Raw genomic sequence first — 21,619 nt, 5'->3', positions numbered from 1 at the left:
GCCTTGTGTGTGTGTGTGTGTGTGTGTGTGTGTGTGTGTGTGTGTGTGTGTGTGTGTGTGTGTGTGTGTGCACGTGCGCAAGACAAGGAAATAACTTGCACTGCAAGACAAGGAAACTCAAATTGTTATTGTGTGTTATGAGTGTAGTTATAGTTGCGTCTGTGTGAGCATTTGTGTGTATGTGCGTGCATGCTCACTTATACTGCAAGACAAGGATCTAACACATATTAATGCTCTTATGTGCATGCATCTTTGTGTGTGTGTGTGTGTGTGTGTGTGTGTGTGTGTGTGTGTGTGTATGCCTTTTTAAAAGAGTAAAAGAGATTAACTACACACAAAAAGGAGTTTGTCTATCGTATTGTGAATGCAAACACAGCACCACTGTGAGCACATAGTGAAGGCATGACATCCATCCCCTGCCATTCAATGGACAGAAATAATAACTTTCTGTGGTGGGAGAGAACACAAGACGGCCGTTTCACTAGATAGTGTCTCCATTCGCCACCCCCCCCCCTCCCCCCCTCCAGGATATATGGCCAGCTCATCTCAGATTGAGCTGCGGCTCATCCAGAAATGCTTCTCTTTGTATATCGAATGTGGGCAAAATATGTGGTTTTGCGGTTTAACCAAAGTGTTTGACTCTACTTGACTGTATTTGGTCTCTGCAGCAGTTTCCTAAAATCACCCACATATGCTTTTTAAGTATGTTATTGTAGCAGTCTCACCCCTCGGGCAAAAGCTCAGTGATGATAGAACTGTGTTGTTTGAGGTGGCAGGTCTGACAATAGCAGGTATGTAGTTTGTAGTAGGGGTTGGGTGTTCTCTGGCCCAGGTCATTGTGGAGGGCCTTCATAGATCCTCCTCCAATGAGTTTCGAGATTTTTAAGAAGGGTGGAGGTTGGTTGTGTTTTCAGCCATCCAGGTGCAGGGCCCAATGAGGTGGATAATGTTACACACCACTACTAACACACCATCTATCTCCTGGAGCTATGGCGAGGCTCTGTCTGGCACAGAGATGAAAGGTCTTGCATGCATAAAACTTTGAACTTACCTTTTTATTCATTCACTTAGCCTACTGATTATCAAAGACATGCCATTGATTGACGCAACAAAACCATTTAGGGCAGGAATAGACATAGACTGAATAGAAGACTCGAGAACTTTTCATGGCAAAATAATAAATATAAATAGCCTTTTATTTTCAAATGCTCTGCTTGGCCCCCATGCCCCAGAAAAGAACCATCACCCAGTCATTGAAATTCCTCCCTCCAGTCCAAAAGCTTAGTCCGTGAATGAGGCATTCTCCATTGAGACCGCACTTGCAGTCTCTACGGTTTGAATAGATGAGAGGACAGAGAGAGAGAGAGAGAGAGAGAGAGAGCGAGCGAGCAGAGAGACTCCATGCATCTCTTGCTCTCACTCCCTCTCTTGTCTGTTCAGCGTGCCAAAAAGTACAAACATTCCCACGTGATGATGGCATTGCTCCCTCCCTCAGAGCGCACAATAGCGCACTGGTGCACCTCTCCACTCATACGTCCACGAGTTGAGTGCACTGCGCGATACGATACGCGAGAGAAAGAGAAGCACAGAACTCGATTAAGACTCAAGACCCGCTTCAGTCAACTTTTAACGGAACATTTTCACACATCTGAGGTTCATCTTGGGAACTTTACCACGAGGAATGTGAATTTAGTATTCCCTCCTTTCCTTTTGCGTTTTGATAATAAGGACGAATATATGCGATCTTGTCCTCAATGGGAATACGGGGCACATGAAACTTTTGAGGAACTTTTCGCTGCATTAGAGTCGGACCCCCCTTGCTTCACCTGAAACATGCCGGAGCGATTAAGCATTTCGGACTTCGTTGCTCTGACAAATGAGGATCTGGCTTCGCCGGGGACATCCAGCTTTCAGTCCAAAATGACTGATTGTCGGAACACAGTTTCAGCGGTGGAGGAGGTAAGCGCACCTTTTGTCTGTTGTTTACCTGTCTAAAGAAATGTGTCTAAGCTAGCCTACTACTCTGCCACTGCCCACTAGTTGCAGGGTGAAAGTTGTGAAACTAGATGAGTGACAGGCTTGATAACATCTACGGAATGATCAAATCGTTTTGAGATTTATAGCGTGTAAAAGCAAAGTGTCCTTCGCTTTTTTACAGTACAGAAGGTTGCACTGTTGCAGTAACATTCATGCGGGGAAGTAGCCCTGGTCCAGGGCTAGCACAGCAGGGAGGGAAGGAGACGTTCACCTTTCACTCACATACGATGCAAGGAAAACTCCTGACAAGAGCACACTTTACAGACTTGTTTAGTTGTTTATAGACTAAATGCCCCCCCCCCCACTGACGTCACACACACACACACACGCACACACACACACACACACACACACACACACACACACACACACACACACACACACACACACACACACACACACACACACAGTCACCAAAATGTGGGGGAAGTGGGTGTCCAAAAACTCTTATTTAGCCTGTTGGGTTAAAGATAGGTTGGAAAGAGTGTTGATTATTCTCTGATTCACTGAAAAATGATATAGGCTACAGTGCAGGGCAGATTGTGTCTATTGCCTTCTATGCTATTCTTGTTTGGAGGGATACTGTATGGACAAATGGCAGGGGCTGTCATTGGAGTGATTTAATTCATCAGCTTGTCCAGCATAACACTGAACATATTATATCACTTAGTTGTCGTGTGTGTGTGTGTGTGTGTGTCTGTGTGTCTGTGTGTCTGTGAAAGCCAGTACTGTATGTTTGAGAGCATAGCACCCATTGCTTCAAGGGCTGTTGGAGGTCTGTGGGTCTTTTCTGTTTGTTTGTTGAAATCAATTCTCCTTTGCCTGTGGTTCCAGACTTCTTATATGGCAGATGCGGAAGCTGTAAGGGAAGTTACTGTGAATTTCCCCCATAATACAAATACAGTGTCTGCACAAATAGATCTTCTGTCTGCTTATTTTGCTGAACAAAACATCATGATTCACCATTATACTGTTACTGTTACATCCTTTTTGTTTTCAATCAGATTGACCAACAATCAACTGTTCTCTTTAAACTAGCAGGCTAATGATACATTTTAAAGTCTAAGCAATTGAGCATATTTGACAGATTGATGATAGCCTGTTTTACAGACCAAATATTTATGCAGTATTATAAATGTGAATTTCAGCTAATGATTTATCCCACACAAAAGAATGAATCCATGGCATTGTGGAACGGAGCTCATGGAGTAATGACAGTCACATGTCTGAAATGTGTGAAAGGCTGTGAGAGATGGAAGGTCTACACTGGAGCCTGACCTGACCTCACCTCACCAGCCCTGTGACTGGCTTTGAGACGGTCATGAGTGGACGGGGAGGTCGGAGGCAGTGCTGCCAGATGTTTTGCGAAAGAAATAAGCAACCAGGACTGTGAAAACAAGCCCAAAAGAAGCGACTATAGGCCACATGAGCACTTTTAAATGTATATGCGCCGATATACTGTATAGTGGCCGATCTACAAGCTCACAACATGGTGTGTGTGTGTGTGTGTGTGTGTGTGTGTCTCTTCTGTCTTCAGTCTGATTTATGTGTGACATAATGTTCTTTGTTGTTGCATTTGATTGATTGAAGTATTTATTAACAGTTTGCAGAATTACAGTACATTTCAGGCACAACTCAATACAAAACATTTTTAACTGAGTGGACGACCAATAAAGCACTAGACTTGTTTACAAGAGGGTCCACATCTTTAGATGTTGGGGGGGGGGGGCATATTAATTTCGGGTCATTGACATGAAAATGTTAGAGAACCACTGGTTTAATAAAGGACATTAGGAAACAAGCCCAAATAAGCAACTACACTTTAGAAAGAAGCCCCAATAAGCCGCAACAGGCTATTACCAATATTTACAAACTACTTTAATACAGGAATACAAGCCCAATACAAGCCTCATCGTGGTCTCTGGTGAGTTTATATAGATAACCATTCTCGAGAGTTTGCCCACTGTATTTTATATGGGTCTAATATTATTTTTGTTTATGATACTGGAAAATACATAGTTGGAATACCTGCTCTGGGAAGGGACTTGCTGGAATCCTACACATGTGCACACGCTCGCAACAGTCACGCAGACAGACAGACAGACAGACAGACGGATGTAATGCAACTTAATAATCAGCCATTTTATAGATTCATAGGCATAATATGCTCCCTGTGGTCTGCTCTGGACCAACAGTGTGTGGCTGTGATCATGTGTTAAATGGAAGACCACGGTTGCAGAAATAGAGGGAAAATGATAAAATCAAAGGATAAGTGTGAATGAAATAAGTGGCACACAAAGAAAAGGAATGGTTTCGTTAGTAGTTCGCACTGTTTGTGAATGTTATATTTGGTCTATCTGTAAGTGTCCATCATGCCATCATCATGCCAGGTATGGAGTAAAATAAGGGTCCGATTCCGATTTCCATTTTGTGGAAAAGAATCCCTGGGGTGCACCTAGCTCTGGTCCATAGCCCTAATGCTAATTCTGCCCTGCATTAAGGCTATGGAACCAATGGTGTCTAGCTCTCACAGGAAATGCAGACCAGCTTCGCTTCTGTAGCGGGAATATTAAAAAAACGTTTTACCTACTGACCAATACAAAGATGGGTTGTGTAATTAGAAAGCCTACTTTCCTTAGTGGACGCACTCTGAGCCCCCCACCACACGTATAATAATTATGTACTTTTTGGCCAGAAAGGGATTGTTTTTCCACGGAAAATAAATACTTTTAGTTACTCCACTGTGCCCTCTACCGATATTGCCAAGAGAAAAACCTCACAGGAAAGATGTTTTCCGTCCGTTGAAAACAATCATTTTCTGGCCAAAAAGTATACTGTATATTATATGTGTGGTGGGGGGCTCTCTGCATTTCATGCGAGAGCTAGACGCCATCGGTTCCATAGCCTTAATGCAGGGCAGAATTAGCATTAGGGCTATGGATCAGAGCTAGGGTGCACCTCTCTCTGATTCAAAAACACACAGCAACATTCTTAGTGTTATCGTAACTCTTGGGAGTGTATAAATGGACCCAAATGAAGTTTTGGCCGGGCAGACACGCTCTATGATAGCAGCCAGCAGGTGACTGAACACACAACTCCATGACTCGTGGAGGGTGGAACAGGGAGGAGACGGCCAGTGGAGTGTCTGCTCAGACAGACAGACAGACAGCATGCACCCTCATGTTTCAACACCAGCACATATTTGGGTGGAGCCGTTGCATTGTCCAACAGGGACATTAAGGCTGTATGTAGCATGTGTGATTTGAATATAAACCTTTATACGTTTTGGAGCATCATCCAGTGTGCAGAACTTACCTTTCATTATTATTTGTACCTCGGCCGGCCCGGTTCCTGTGTGTGTGCTTTATTGTTCTTCTCTGTGATTTGAATATAGGCATTCATTTTTTTATTCATCTATTTTGTCCGTCTGTCTGCCTGTCTTCTGCTGAATTTATGCACCTTCGTGCAACTAACTTAATCAGACTTTCATGCGCCCCAATGGCTCTCCCTCTCCCAACATGCACAACCTGTTGCCTCAACCTGTACTAGCTTACTGTGTTTATTTTCTGTCTGCCAGCTGGCTTACCAAACAGTGCCTGCGTGTCTCCAATCACTGTGCCCAATATGCATTGTCCACACAGTACCAAGTGAGCGCCATTACGCAATACCCACAGTGTCTTTAATTAGTGAATTTACACTAAGGGAGTGGACTGGACTGGGAAAGACCGGGGCGTGTAAACGGCAAGCAAGCAGCAGCAGCACACAGGGCAGAGTCTCTGTTCTACTGCTCTAGATTACAGGCCAATTAAGGTTATTTCTGGTGACATGTGGGAGGGGAGCCATTATATTATGTCTAACTCTATGAAACAAGTCGCTTGTATTTAAGAAAAATCAGGCGGGCTGTACTTTCAAGCACACAGACCTGCCCGATTGCGCTGCTTCTACAATGGAGCCAATTGAACAGTCCTGTCATGAGCAAACCCCACCCATCTGACACTGCAAGAGACTTAAACAAACACTATGTATGTGTGTGCTCTGCATAATTATGTGAAAGGATTTGCAAGGCAAGGTTCATTTATTACTACTAAAAGTCAGTTGAAACTTAGCTTTAAGTTGTTAAGCTCTTTGTCGCCAGTCTGTTTATATGCAGTTTCATCATCATTTCGATCACGCTACTATGTCTGTCTGTCTGTCTGTCAGACAGACTCAGACAGTGAGTTTAATGACATCAGCAGGGCTGACCCATGACGGTGCAAGACTGAGCTGATTGCGTTGCTGGCAATTGCTGATTCACTCATTTACCTGAATCGCATACCGTGAGAAAAACAAACTCTTAATTGAAAACACGTGCACGCACACACACACACACACACACACACACACACACACACACACACACACACACACACACACACACACACACACACACACACACACACACACACACACACACATACACATACACACACACCATAGGAAATGTAAGCCAGACACGGTTCAAAATGAAACTCTGTTGGACAACAGAGCGTGTTTTTGTGAGAATCCTAAATTGCCCCAGGGCATCAATGACATGCAAGGTTTGTTTTCTCAACATTTGTTTTTTCAACATTTTGTTTTCTTTGTTGTATTTCAGTCTCTGGAAATGGACCAGGGGACGCTGCAGAGGATGAAAAAGATGATCAAAGCTATACACACTTCTGGACTGAGTAAGTAACTCTTAAACACACACGCCACAAATACAGACATCATCACTCATTCTCAACCTTTTTAAGTTAAAAGGACCCCCTGCTTGATATACACCAGACCACAGGCCCCATTAGGGCTGTCGCAAAACACATTAAGTTGAATTAATTGTCGCACCAATAATTGCGATTAACGTGTTTTTGGCATTGGACATTAAAGCATATGAATACAAATATAAATAACTTAAATATATAAAGAAAAATAATGACATTTACTTTTATGATTTTTTTTAATCATTAAAAAAATAGCTGAAATGGCTCTAGATCCACAAGCTTGTAGATATGTTATTTCGGTTTCTTTTTAAATATTTGACAACATGGAAGTGATTATTTGCGATTACCTGAAATAGCTGAACATAATAATTGTTGTGACAGGCCTAGCCCCCATTTGATTAAAAAATAAAATTAAGAAAAATAATTTGGCACCCTAATCTACACTGTAAAAAGAGTGTGTACAAACACGCTCTGAGTAACTGACACGCATCAGTCATTTAGTTGGGCGACCCCCTAGAACCCTGTCAAAGGACCCCTGGGGGTCCTGAACCAGTGCTAAATCAAATGTGACCACATCTACCTAGGGATGGGTATCGTTTGGACTTTTGCGAATCCGGTACCGATTCCGGTTCTGCTTATCGATTCCGGTTCTTAACGGTTCCCTATTTCGGTTCCAAAATGGTATGAGATCAAATGTTTATTTAACAAAAAAGCTCAATGTCAATTTAAGACAAAGTATAATGAATATTATAACATCCTCTCCTTTATTGAGCCATTTGTGGATAATACCATTATTATTATTATTTTAAATATACTATCTATATAATATCTATTCTGTATTTACCCAGGGCAATAGTGTTGTGGTGCTACTTCTCTTATTAACAATAACAAATAAAAGCATATCTGAGAGCAAACACACAGACACACAGACACACACACGATTGACTTGGCAAATTAGCATCGCTAATGAAGGGTGGGGGGGGGGGGGGGGGGGCAGCGCATCTGCGGCCGATAGGTGTGAACGGGTTTTCCAATCGACGTGCTAATAGGGGGATAATTGCTAACAAAGGCGGCTTGCATGCTGTGGTTTGCTACTGAAATGTGCATGCACACAGGCTGCCCAAAGTAGGCTATCTTTTGTTGTTTTTTTCGACACCTCTCTTCAAAGTTAGACTGGCAAGCTCTAAACTGACTGGGCATCTGGACCCTACGCTGTGATCACACACACACTCTCTCACACACGCACACACACACACACACACACACGGGCGCGCATTCAAAGTGAGTGCACAAACGCTTTCTCTCTCCTCTCTCGTCTCATGTTGATTCAATGCTGCGCACGTCGTATGCAGTGAAGACTCAGGCAAGGCGCAAGATTCCTGTCCCCTCTCCTAAAAGTTTCCTCCCATAAACTTCACTTGAAAATTACGTTTAAGAAACTGTAATAATGATGTTGCTTCAATGCTTCAGTGCCAGGCACAGCGCGTGTCACTGTCTCTAGACTCCTCGACAACTATAACTCCATGCAGAGAGATGGCTCCGCCTCTGCAAGCCACAAGCCCACAACGCGTCGCTGATGCAACGCCATGTAGGCTTGTAGATCAGCTCTGTTCCCTGCACGTCTATTAAGGGAAGAAAATAAATAAATATCGTGTGACTGCGTGTTTGTGGGAACCGATAGAGATAACCGAAATTGAATTATTGTAATGGGTACCCGGTACCCGGGCACGTTCGGTTCGGTACATACTTGGTCCCGAGGTTCGGGACCCACCCCTACATCTACCTAATGTACTGCACATCTACCTAATGTACTGCACATCTACCTAATGTACTGTACGAAGAACTATTTCTCAGCATGCTTCTTCATTACTAATTCCAGATTTACGGTATGATTTAAAAGCATTTGGTTTATTAAAGTTTCTAGCATCGTGACTACGAGCTGTGCGTCCTCTTTTCTTTAGTCCATGATTTAAAGCATGACATTTCAACATCAAAATGTCTGTTGGCGCTTGTGTTGTAGGAATGAAACGAATCCTTTGGCGGATTTGAGCGTGGCTAGAATAGTTAAGGCTGTTCAATGCTCGGGGTTAGCCTCCGTGGACAGATGACGTCATGAACTCACAATGTGTTAATGTAGGTGGAGTTGTTTATGAGTAAGACCCCTCGTTATGTGGTCATGGCGTGTGGGATGAGGAGTAATTGTGATTACTGAGGTCTGTATGGTCTGTGTGTTTCGCGCGCGCATGTGTGTGTTGCATGTTTACTGTAAAACTGTGTGTGTATAGTTTTCCTCGCATGCTTGCTTACTGTGTATGAGTGTGTATTCTGCATATAAATGCACGGTGGGAGTTTTCCAATTAGATGGCGTATGACCTACCTGTGTACAGTGACCTGTGTACAGTGTGTGTAGGATTTGTGTCAGGTCTGCTGAGTGAGCTGCCCCACCCAACGTGTGTTCCACCGATGAAACCATTCACTTAACATACAACAATGAAGCCTTCAGTGTTCAACAGTCCGCCAGAGCCGCAGGTCAAGGAGTTGAAGTGTGTGTGTGTGTGTGTGTGTGTGTGTGTGTGTGCATGCACACATGCTGAGAGTGTGTGTGTGTGTGTGTGCATGCACACTCGCTGAGAATGTGTGCATATCTTACATCATCATGCCTTCCCGTCATCCACAAGAATCACGTTCAAAACAACAGTCACAGATTGAACACGATCGCCTCCTAAATGCTTGTTGGAAAGAAAAGGGGTTTCGGGACGCATGTTTTTCTGCGAGCTACCCTCACAAGACTGGTTCCCATTTCCCTCAACTCATAGTTTTTGAGAAATCATGAGTCAGAGAACAAGCACCTCAGAATTAGGCAACCACCAGAGTTGTGTAGGCCAGTAGTAGTACTACTAGTACAAGGGTTAGAAGATAATACACTAACTACAAAACTATTTAAGAAAAAAACTGTTCTGTTCATCACTGTCTCTCTAACTCCTTGTGTCTTTTTTCTCTCCCTTCTCTTCCCTCCTTTAAGTAGAATCATATGGGGCGCTTCGCTTCCAGTAATGTGAGGACTGAAGCGGAGCTCCCCCCCCCCCCCCCCCATTGCTGAACCCCTCAATCAGTACCACACACACGCAAAAACACATGCACGCTTGTAGATATTCCCTTTTTTTTCACTCTCCGCTCCTTCTAATGGCTGATTTATACTTTGTCATACGACGGAAAACAGCCACGCTCTTCAAGCTCGCACAACACGTTGCGGATGCCATGCATTGTGAAGTTTGTAGTTGTAGATCAGCTATTAACGGCGCACGCCTCCGTCGTACGTGGAAGTGGAAATCCGTCTTATCCTCCTAACCACCACTTCTCTGCTTGCCTCTGCCAAGATGGTGTGTGTGTGCTGGTGCGGGCGTGTGTGTGCGCACGCGCATGTGTGTTTCCTCTGGCAGAGTGACAGTCTTGTGGTTCTCCAGTGGTTTCTAGTAGTTTAAGGTCATCCATCAGAGCTCCACTGTGTGACTCAGTCGTTTGTCCGCTTGATATACAGATGTTTGCTGTTACACTTTGATTTCTACTAGTTATGTTATTATTTGTCAGTACATCACAAATTCTGTTCTTTATTAAGACTTTGTGCCATTTATTTTTCCTTTCTCCTCTTCTCTCCTCTCTCTCCCTTTCTGCCTAAACAGAACATTTTCCTACAATTCTTCCACGTTCTCTCCCATAATTCACTGTTCTTTTGCCATAAACGATTTTGGAATGCTCTATTTCCATTCACTACATTTGTAAACCCGTGTCTGACCGATACAGTCCGTTTACCATAGCCATAGTATTGTCCTGAATTCCAGACCAGACCAGAGCAGTGGAGACAGACTGTCTCTTTTATTCTGCTTATTTTCTATTTCTTTCTGTTTAGTCTGCTGTGGATATTTCCACTGCCAGGCCCAGTTCAGGCCAGTCTTGTCCAATGCATAGTACAGTAAGCTCTCTCTCACTGGCTGCTTGTATTCTCTAGTATCTACAGTTAGTCAAATGTCAGTGCCTATCCCATAAAAGTTCCAGGGTCAATGAAAGCATTTGTATACTAAACGGGACTAAGGAGACATTGTTGCATGATTCAATAGGATAAAAAAAAAGAAAGAAACTGGGACAAAATATTATACACGGCATAGCATAGTGGGTAAGAGGCTTGTGAAAGGAGATATTCATTAACAAAACACCCATCTGTCTCAAAATGTTGTGACTGTATTCACACCCTGTAGTTTTGGGGGCCCCATCCCCTGAGTATGATAAGGAAGGGGAAAACCACCATGCAAATATGAACCATGGCCTTCAGGTCTCACTAATATAACATTTGTTTTAATATCTCTCTTAAAATAGGGTTCAATTAATAGCCTGAGCCACATTTTATAATTCTACAGTACTACAATGGTGTCTCGTGACGAACATTGCGATCTACAAGCTTGTAGATATGCTATTATTATTACCCCTATACTTTTTGAACATTTGAACACCTATAATGCTATGCCCAAAACACGGATGACGTGTTTAAAGTGGTTAGTGTACTGTATGTAGCTCAGCGTAAACCAGTGAGGTGCTTATCAGAGCTCAGCCAGTCGATATATAAACTTACCAAACCAGGAGATCACAAAGGTCACGACCCTGGGGGAAAGTGACCTTTGGAGGTCTAGAGAAACATCAGTCTCCCTGACTTATGAGCCCGGCCTGTCTCCCAACCCAGAACGAGTGGGAAGGCTGCTCCTGATTTAGTCCATATGCTTGGTGTATAAGGCATGACGAGAGTTAACTACAGGCCAGATGCAACCTCATTAAAGTGTTCATGACACAGAACTGGAATGACAGGCTGTGTTCTCATTCTACTTCTATCGTGGAATATGTAACATAATGCATTTTGTATGTCATATAGCGCTGTAAAGTTCCATTTAGGGATACTTCATGCAAAGCATTCTAATCTTTAAAATCTGTTATTTGCAGCAAGCAACACCGCTGTGCGAGTATGAGTTAAATGCTACATTAACCCTAGATTTATAGTGTGTTTGCTTGTGTGTTTAACTGTGCGTGTTGTTTTCAGACCACGTGGAGAACAAGGAGCAGTACATCGAGGTGTTGGAGAACCTGGGGAACAGCCATCTGACGCAGGACAACAACGAAGTGTCCACAGGCTTCCTCAACCTGGCCGTGTTCACCAGAGAGGTCACGGCACTCTTCAAGAACCTGGTGAGAGAGAGAGAGAGAGAGAGCAGATTGAGGAGAGGAGGTGCACGAAAGGAGGAGGCCATGAGGGGCAGGATGAGGAAGGAGTGTAGAGCAGTGGTTCCCAAATCATTTTCACGTCAAGGACCCCCAAATTGACAGTAATTAGCCCGCGGACCCCTATTTGAAAAGATATGCCAGGGACACCCCATAAGACAATATTTTTACGGCTCTAGCAGTGATTCTCGACCATTTTCATTTTCATTTCAACGCCCCTCAGTTTGATATGGAATTGGCTACGGACCCCCATTTAATGGCATTTCTGTCTCTGGGACCCCAATGTATATTGTAAAATCGATGTTAATTTAACTCTGAGAGTACAAATGGAACCAAAATGTCCCGTTGGGTCCATTTGGTACCATTTGTTACACTCTCAGAGTTACAGACCCATAAGGGTCCATTTGGTTCCTAATTATCATTTAGCTGCAGGGACCCCTGAAACTCCCTCAAGGACCCCTAGGGGTTCCCGGACCCCACTTTGGGAACCACTGGTGTAGAGGAGTTAAATTAGCTGTCTTCACCAAAGTTCAACCGTGGTTCCCTAAAACCTGTTGAGGAGAGAGGAGGAAAGCTGATGGGGAAACTGGGGGGTGGGCTTCCTAAAAAGAGCTGTCTTCACCACGATCCACAACCACATGCTGCAGAACCTGTTGAAAAGGGAGGTAGTAGTAGGGAGGGAAAACAAAGACTGTTGACTCCGTACATCTGTTCACGGAGGGAGGGAAGGAATGCAGCAGCCTGCTAGCGCTCTGTCCAACCTATACATTAGTTCAGTATTACATGGTAAAATAGATCTGATGTGGTTCGAGAACTCCATCTCCTCTGTTAACGCACATCCTGTGCCGTTGACTTAAATGAGACCTGGGTGTTGAGCGGTCGTCAAAACACTGGCCGCTCCGTGCACACATCGCCATCAGCAGTGATTTAACCATGTTATGAGGCCATTAAAGTGTGTGTGTGTGCGTGCGTGCGTGCAGAAGATTGCGCAGAAGAGAATAATTATGAATTGGATTGCCACAGCTGGAAGGCCAAAAGGTCACAGGAGCATTTCTGTCAGTGGCAGGAGAGCACCAAATCCATCAAGACTGTGTGTGTGCGCGTGTAAGTGCATGCATGCATTTATGCGTGGCTTGTGTCTGTATAAAGTACAGGGAGTGTTTTTTTTTAAACAGCTGCCACACGGGCGCCTCATGACTCTCCGAAATTTGGAGCAGTCCGGAACCCTCCCACTGATAGTATCCATAGCGATGATAATTCATCCCAGGCGTCTTATATGCAAGTGGGACACACCACACACAAAAATAGACCCCCCCCACCCCACCCCACCCCCTTGCAGTTGTCAATCATGGCCATGCAGAAGAGAGGGAGCAGGTATTAAGGAAGCATGCACGACGAAATAGGAACCCAGGTTGATTTAAGGACTCGTACTGTAAATTCAAGGTGTGTGTGTGTGTGTGTGTGTTGGCTCATGCATGCACTTTTCATGCACGTGTGCATGAAAGTGTCTTCGTGTGTCTGTGCACGCAGGTATGCATTCATGTGCTGGGCAATGTGCCTGTGTTTCTGTGTGTTCAGGGTTTTGAGAGCTGGTATTTCCCAATGTCGGAACAGCAGGCTTGTCCTGACCTCATGTGTTGGAGGCCGCCCAAAGCAATCAGGGACGATTTAACTCTCCTCCTCCTCTAGTCAATATCAAGGTGAAAACAATGGTCAGCTCGGTCAAGGAAGTGGTTGGATATTTATTTTTCTTTAAGAGGTCACTGCGAAGAGACACACAGCAAGAGTTTCTTTCCCCTGAGGCCATCAGAGCCCTGACCAATGACAAAACTAAACAAATCTGCCAAGTCAAACGCCTTAAATCTCTAAACACCCTGCTTTCGGACAACAGAGCTGTTTTTATTCTCCTTTTTGGAACAAAATCCCCTGCACATCTTTTATTTGCACTCAAAGTTTTAAGATTGATGCTAAAACCTGCTTATTATTATTGTTAGCACAGTCTGTGGAGCATATCACGGCAACATGTTGCTGCTTGAACTTATACGAGTGAGTGTTAAACGAACCCCTTTGAATCTTTTGAACTAATGCGATTGGATTACTTGCTAATCCAATCAGGAAAAATTGGAAAACGTCCTAAATCTTTATTGGGCCAATTCACTTTGTAAAGCCATAGTGATTGAAATAATGGATGCTGTGCTGCTGTTACACATCTGCCGAAGATTTGATCATTGTCAAGTAAATTTAAATTTAGCATAGATAGATTGATTGATTGATTGATAGATAGATAGATAGATAGATTTAGTTAGTTACATACACCTTTATTGATCCTGCGGGGGGAAATCTGTCGCAAGAGGCAGCACAGCAGTTAAGCTACAGAGGCAGGGTAGTAGAGAAGTAAGAGAAGTGTGATGTTAAACATCTTTCTTCTGCCTTGCCCTTGTCCCATGAGTTGGAGAAAAAACAACAACATTATTTTGCACACACTCCCCTCTCCCAACAAGCTGACAAATCCTGTGTACCATTAACTAGAGCACACTGATAAGACGACGGGTGCAGGATGGTTTGGCCTTGATTCTGGGCTGGTAGATTGTGCCTGTATGTGTCCACGTGTGCATGTGTGTACTGTAGGCCTGTCACAATTATTACATAATCGCCTAAACGCAATTATTTGTGTGACCATAATTAGGGGTGCACGATTATGAAATTATGACCGATCTCCGATTATTTGCAGGGTCATATCTGCCGATACCGATTCTGACCGATTCCGATATTATACGGATTATGCTGCCTTCAATCATTAGAAATACACAAAACAAAAGCGACCGAGTCATTGACGGCCACATTATTATTGCGTCATCAATTACTGTGAAAATAATCTATATTTTGAGACCAATACCGATTTCGATATGCTACCGATTATATCGTGCACCACTGACCATAATCGTCATGCTAAATATAATGGTGACACAGCCTTACTTGTGTGCTGATTATCTAGCTCTTATGAAAACAAAGTGGGAAAGAATAGGATAGGATACAGATGTGGTTTCATCATCACTTCATGACTTGACTCACTGACATTTCACTGCTGACTCAATGGCATCTCAAGTGCTCTCGCAAACTGCATAATGAATACCAAACATCCTCCAACACTGTACATAAACACTTCATAAAACTTGATTCTGTAATGTTCCACTGGGACCCCAAAAAAGAAATCTTCAATGGTGCAAATTAATGTCCTGTGTTTTCTTTTTGGTGATTCACTTGTTCATCGCGGACTGAATCACCGGGTTCATACTGTTAGCCACGCTCAATTCCCAGAAACATTCGTCCCGGGGGAGATGAGAAGAATGTGTTCTTGCGTAGGAGATAAGGAAAGGGAAAGTCATAGCCTGTTTTTATAGGTTATGTACATTATTGCATGGAAGTGGAACAGTATTCGGTAGGTACTGTACTTTATACTGGAGAGATTCCTGTTCAAACACTGCAGTATTACTCCTTGAACTGGATCTATACTTTATACATCATGATGTTCGCTTTTGCGTATTTCTCTGTCTTCCTCCTTCACCGTAACATAATCACCACGTTATGCCATTCCGGTAACAGTAGAGACAGCCAAAGCCAAATGACTGTTAGCATACTTACTCACTTACTCATGCTGGTAATGTAGCTACTACACTCTGTAATTAACCACTTAAGCCCTATATGCTCACAATGTGTTGCATCACAATATGTTGTGAGTTTGTCAATGTGCTACTTTTGAAAATTTTGAAAATCTTAAAACTTTCATTTTACAAGATTTTCACCTATAATCACATGGGACAAAATAGGAATGCCAGAAATAATGTATTTAACCAGATGCATATCTATTTCTAACTAGACACATAACATATATTTGCTTACTCACTTCTGTCCCTCTCTCCTCTCTTTGCCCCCCCCCCCCCCCCCGTCTGTCATCCCACCCACAGGTGCAGAACCTCAACAACATGATGGCCTTTCCTCTAGAAAGTGTCTTGAAGCCTGAGCACAGAGACAGCAGACTAGTGAGTCTATTATTATATAATGTGAACAATGCGGCTGTTGTACTGCTGTTGGTAAAAGTAGGCACACGTCACAAACACAGAGAATGGATTCATTCACCTTTTACGTGAGCGTATGAGAATCCCTTTGATTTTTCCATAGCGTAAGAAACTATGTTGAACAGGTCTGTATGGTTTTGTTTATCGTGCCAATACCAGGTTTAACAACGCAACGTTTCATTGTGCGAGTATAAATTAGGCTTTAATGTTACTGTAAGCTACTGCACTGTCACTGTCTGTAAGACAACTGTTGTATTTGACAGCTGGGTATTTATTCGAACTGTCTGCTGGGCAAGGGAAAGACCTTTGTTGGACCACTGGTGCAATGTAGATAGCTCAAATTCCTGTTCAACCACATAGCGGAATAAATCCTGTACATCATAAGTAATAGTGCTGTATGTTCACAGTTCACACCCTTATACATAAATTATCTACTGTCTAGGACTCTAGGAAGACTTGCATTGTCACTTAATTCTATATCACATTGTCCTTGACTGTCTTAGTCACAACAACATACAGTACTGGTTGCATTCTGTCCATGAAGATCTTGCAATAAATCTCTTCAACAAAACTTCAGTTCATGAAGTAATTCTATCTCAATGTTTATTAATATGTGTGTCTAATGAAAGCCTGGCTTTCCTGTGAAATCGGAAAGGCTTTCAAACAACTATGTTTTCAGAAACCGTAATATGAAGTTGTATTTATCTGATACATATAACATTGCTGGTACATTTCCTGTGCCTGCGTCATTGTGGTGCGAGTGTCAGGCGGAAGACACAGATTACAGACCAATCCCGTTCTATACGGCTGGTCCCTTCAGTGCCACATCAGGAAGTATTTCACAATGAGCGTTTTCTTCAACCCTATCTTATTTATTATAATCATTACCAAGTGGCTCACCCACCCCCTCACCCCTTGCTTGGCCACGCTACACCAGGCTTTTTGCGCGCGTTTACGTGCACACGCGAGCCCCGCATACGCACACTTAAAATAGGACTGGACCTATGTGTGCGTATTCGAGCAAATGCGCGCTGAAAAGCCTGGTGTAGCTCGGCCGCAAGTCGTCTTTTTCCGAGCTCTGTGCTGTTGTGTCATGTAAGGTGAACATTCACTGTGAGTTTAGATTATAAGCATTTGGGGTTCCGTGTTTATAGCCATCGAGAGGAAGTCTGGATCATATGCTCTCTTCTCTGGTTCTGTCCATATGTTTGACACATGCCCCCCCTCCCCCTGTTGCTCTAATCCTTTTCAGGAGCTGAAGAAACAGATGGAGAAGAGTTGGAAAGAGTATGACATGAAGATGTAAGTGGGGCACTATGGTCTTCGTAGTTATGAGTACCTATAACGTGCTGTATCTTAAATCTACTTTAAATTTGATTATAGCACAACACTAGATCTGCAAGCCCCTTTCCTCAGGAGAGGAAAGAGTTTAGTCCGGAACAGATTTGATTGCTGCTGTGGAATCACTGCACATTTACAGTTGTTAGATTGTAGACAGGTATTGTCAATGGGATACTGGCTTCTTCCCCTTGGCCGTTCTCTGTTACAGCTCAATAAAATACAACCAAGGCACTCGCACTTTGCTGTCTTGATTTCATCTTGGCATTACAGCGGTGGCTTAAATTGCTTTGTAATGCTGTAAGAGAGACTCGGTTCTTCTACAATCTACACGGTCCGTTATCATTCTGGATATAATGTGAAGGAATAGAAAGTGTCCACAGTTAAAGTACAAGTACAAACAGAAAGTACAACTACAAAGCCTGACAGTATGTAGTATAAAGGGCCTCACACACCGTCTGCGAACGCTGCGCGTCAAAACAGCCGCCTCCGTTATTTTCAATGAACCTATCGCACACCGGCGGCATCCGACGCGCGTTCACGCCTCTCCTGATGCTCCGATACGCCACCGTTCTATTTTCCAGGCGTTGCTGCGCGGCAACGCCTGTGCCGCGTCGCTGCGCACCCGGTGTGTGTTGGGCTTTATACTCTCGAAAATAATGTATTTAAACAAATCTTTCTTTCTTTTGCTTTCTTTCATTCTTTCTTTCTTTTGTTGTTTCTGTCTTTCTTTGTTTCTGTCTGTCCCTCTCTCCCTCCTTTTATCCACCCCTCCACTCATCCAGGGCTAAGCTTGAGAAGGAGAGGAAAGAGAAGGGCAGACAGCTGGGGCTGATCAGGACGGAGGGATCAGACGGAGGAGAGGACATGGAGAGGGAGAGACGGACCTTCCAGCTGCAGATGTGTGAGGTGAGGTGTGGCGGTGGGGGGGAATACTGCCAGTCAAAATACCTTACCCAGGCACCTTTTCATGGAATACCAGAGGTGGACTGGGTTCAGATTTCCTTGGGTGGTCTTGGTAGAGCACTTAGCACCAACTTCACGCATGCTCATCATCTGCATTCTGCGCGAGCAGGGTTGATTCCTAGCAGCTGTCTGGCACTATTAACTTAAATTAACTCAAAATGCATAGCAGCCTAGTGAAGTGTGACCTGCATGTAGGTCTGCACACGCGGTCGTATACGCTAGGTAGAAGGTAGAGTTTAAGGGATGGTAACGTGCTCCGCTCTCATGACCTTCCGCTGAAAGCCACTCGGTGAGCCCCCTGTCAAATTAATTGGCTGTGCTTATACAGTACACACAGGCACGGTTGACATAAGCTCAGGGAAGCTCCAATCCACATGCAGATACAGTTTACGATCCCTGAGAGAAGTGCTGCAGAGTGCTGACTGAGACCAGCTGTTCGAGACAAAGAACAGAGTAATGCCTGATTTATACTCTGTTGCGCGCCGTGTATCACACTGAAAATAGCTGATCTACAAGCTCGTAGATCTACTCAAGCTAGTAGATCGGCTAGCTTGTAGACCGGCGCACAACAGAGTATAAATCAGGCGTTGCTATAAGTCCTCCTCTACGGCACACTTTTTCTTTGCTTCTCTCTCTCTCTGTCTCTCTGTCCGTCTGTCTCTCTCTCTCTCTCTCTCTGTCCGTCTGTCTCTCTCTCTCTCTCTGTCTGTCTGTCTGTCTCTCTCTCTCTCTCTCTCTCTCTCTCTCTCTCTCTCTCTGTCTCTCTGTCTCTCTCTCTCTGTCTCTCTCTCTGTGTGTCTCTCTCTCTCTCTCTCTCTCTCTCTCTCTCTCTCTCTCTCTCTCTCTCTCTCTCTCTGTCTGTCTGTCTGTCTCTCTCTCTCTCTCTCTCTCTCTCTCTCTCTCTCGTGCCTTGGCCATAAGACAGATGGATGGATTCAGACTGGGGGTTTTATGGAGCAAGGACAATGTAGTCATCATTCCTTCCACAGAGCATAAAGCCATACAGCTCGCTCACCCGAGGCTTTTTCCTACCTTTTTCAAACATGCATTAAGATTTAAAGCAGGAAAAGTAATGGGTCAGACAAGGCTTTAGTTCTTCGTCCTTGTTATTCTGCCCCCCTCAACCCCTCCAAAAAAAGAAAAAAACGTTTTCCATATTTTGAGAAGGACTAACACTCTCAGGGATCGCTGACACGGTGGACCGGTGAAATATGGTGCACACGCCCTTTCAAAATAAAAGGCACCATAAAACACTTTTCAAAGATGCTGTTTAGTCTAGGATGAATTCTACATTATGAGCACTGACAAGCGGTCACTTTGTGCCTTAAGTTCGCCTTCTTCATGTTTTTTTGCACGTTTCTAAAATTCCAGTACCTTCTGAAGATCCAAGAGCTGAAGGTTCGGCAGGGACCTGACCTTCTCCAGAGCCTCATCAAGTACTTCCAAGCTCAGCTCAGGTTGGTTTCACTGAATGTTATTCACAATTACATGTCTCATTCACACCAGACTATTATTACATTTAAGTAGTATTTTGCACAATAGACTCAACTGTTGAATATATATGAACCATGTCTTCAACAACATAACTTGCTATCAGTCTGTTTAGTTCTGCCTATGGACTGGAACACACGACGATCGAAAGCTCACGCTTGGACGAACGAGTGTTTATGTGCAACGTGTGTGCGTGCGTGCCTGCGTGCATGCGTTGTTTCCCCAAACATAGGCGAAGGCAAAGCCTGCCCAACAATTGAACCTACCCATAACTCCTCATGCCTAAACATTTTTTTGTCAAATATGTTTTTATTGAACAGATTATAAATTATTACAAACATTATGATATGAAATACTTTTTTTATGAAACAAAATGAAAGAAAAAATAAACAAGACAAAAAAGAGAAAGAAATCCCTTAACCCTCCCACCCATACTGCTCAGTGACACTGCATACTATAATAAGATGATGGAAAGCTCATGGAAAACACCTGAAAAGAAAATGGCGTACAGTCAACCATATCAATGGTATCCTGTCTATTAATCGTTTCTACTCAGGTAATGGACAAGGGGCAGCCAAACCTTATCAAACCCTCATGCCTAAACTTAACCAATCAGAGGCAGAATAGGGCAGATCATGCCTCTGCAATTCTATGTGCTTGCTGTTGTTGTATAGCTTTTACATAAAGTAACAAGCCCAGTAACTGTATAATTGAATTGTGAAAACGTAGTAACAGGAGTTACAGTTACGCATTACTTAGTAATAGTAACGTGGTACTCTCAACACTGGTGACACAACTGGAAGGTTTCTAGTTGAAATAACAATGGTAAGTTCAGACTAAACCTCAGCTGAAAGAATATAAGTGGGGAAGGTGATTAAGAAAGAGCTTATCCCTGCTAAGGAAGTGCTGTCCCTTCAATTATTACCCCAGAGGCCACCAGTAAAAAGCTGTGCTGGTTGTACTGGGCAGCTCCCAGGTACACTGTAGGATGTGAATGTGACTGTGACTGAAGTGTGAAGCAGGGCGTTTCTGAGAAAGCACTTGTATGCTCACTCAACCTGCTCTGGATAAATGTAAACACAAGTTATATATATTATATATATACAAGGCCTTTCTTTTCAAATCCTGCTATGGAAAGCACATGGACTTGATTTGTTTTTGTTTTCTTAAACTTCATTTTACAAGCTATTATTAACATAGTTCAAGTTTTTTTCCAAATCCTACTATGCGTTTTACACATTATGAGAAGCTCATACAGCTGTGGGTGTGTGTGGTGATTTGGTTGGTGTGTGAACTGTTATGTCTTTGACACCGATACACCGTCATGACTCGGCGCTTGTTGTTTTCCTGTGCTCAGTTTCTTCCAGGAGGGCCTGAAAGCCGCAGAGAACCTGACCCCCTTCATCGAGAAGCTGGCCACCTCTGTTCACACTGTAAGTATACGATCTGGTGGTTCATTTGGTGTGTGTGTCTACAAGTATGACGTATTCAACATTTGTCATTTGTCATTCTCTTCAAAAAATGTAATGGAAATGGTTTGTTCTTCATTCGTACTGGATACATGGAAGAGTGTTACACGTCCCTTTGGACAAAATTGATGCATTACAAATGATGTGTCTAGACAGGGGTCTTCAACAGGGGGTCCCTCAGAGTTACTACAGGGGGGCCGCCAAATCACTGTGTGATTGGATTTTGTTTTTTTTTACATTAACC

At 43.5% G+C, this 21,619-nt stretch overlaps 1 protein-coding gene across 3 annotated transcripts in view; it reads left to right on the top strand.

Annotated features, from left to right (window-relative positions):
* Positions 1 to 1,551: 1,551 nt before the first annotated feature.
* The window catches only part of asap3 (ArfGAP with SH3 domain, ankyrin repeat and PH domain 3), a 46,646-nt gene continuing 26,578 nt past the window's right edge, over positions 1,552 to 21,619 (top strand). For all 3 annotated transcript variants that reach the window (XM_083791264.1, XM_083791265.1, XM_083791263.1), the window contains exons 1-8: positions 1,552 to 1,959; positions 6,671 to 6,743; positions 11,857 to 12,002; positions 16,001 to 16,075; positions 17,364 to 17,413; positions 18,235 to 18,358; positions 19,787 to 19,872; positions 21,264 to 21,339. In XM_083791264.1, coding sequence (XP_083647390.1) covers positions 1,834 to 1,959; positions 6,671 to 6,743; positions 11,857 to 12,002; positions 16,001 to 16,075; positions 17,364 to 17,413; positions 18,235 to 18,358; positions 19,787 to 19,872; positions 21,264 to 21,339 — 756 coding nt within the window. In that variant the 5' untranslated portion in view covers positions 1,552 to 1,833. The remainder of the gene's footprint in view (positions 1,960 to 6,670; positions 6,744 to 11,856; positions 12,003 to 16,000; positions 16,076 to 17,363; positions 17,414 to 18,234; positions 18,359 to 19,786; positions 19,873 to 21,263; positions 21,340 to 21,619) is intronic.

Source organism: Protomyctophum parallelum (assembly GCF_964188405.1).
Source record: "Protomyctophum parallelum genome assembly, chromosome: 20".
Taxonomy (NCBI): Eukaryota; Metazoa; Chordata; class Actinopteri; order Myctophiformes; family Myctophidae; genus Protomyctophum; species Protomyctophum parallelum.
The sequence above is the reverse complement of the archived record's forward strand: the minus strand, read 5'-3'. Positions and strand labels throughout refer to the sequence as shown.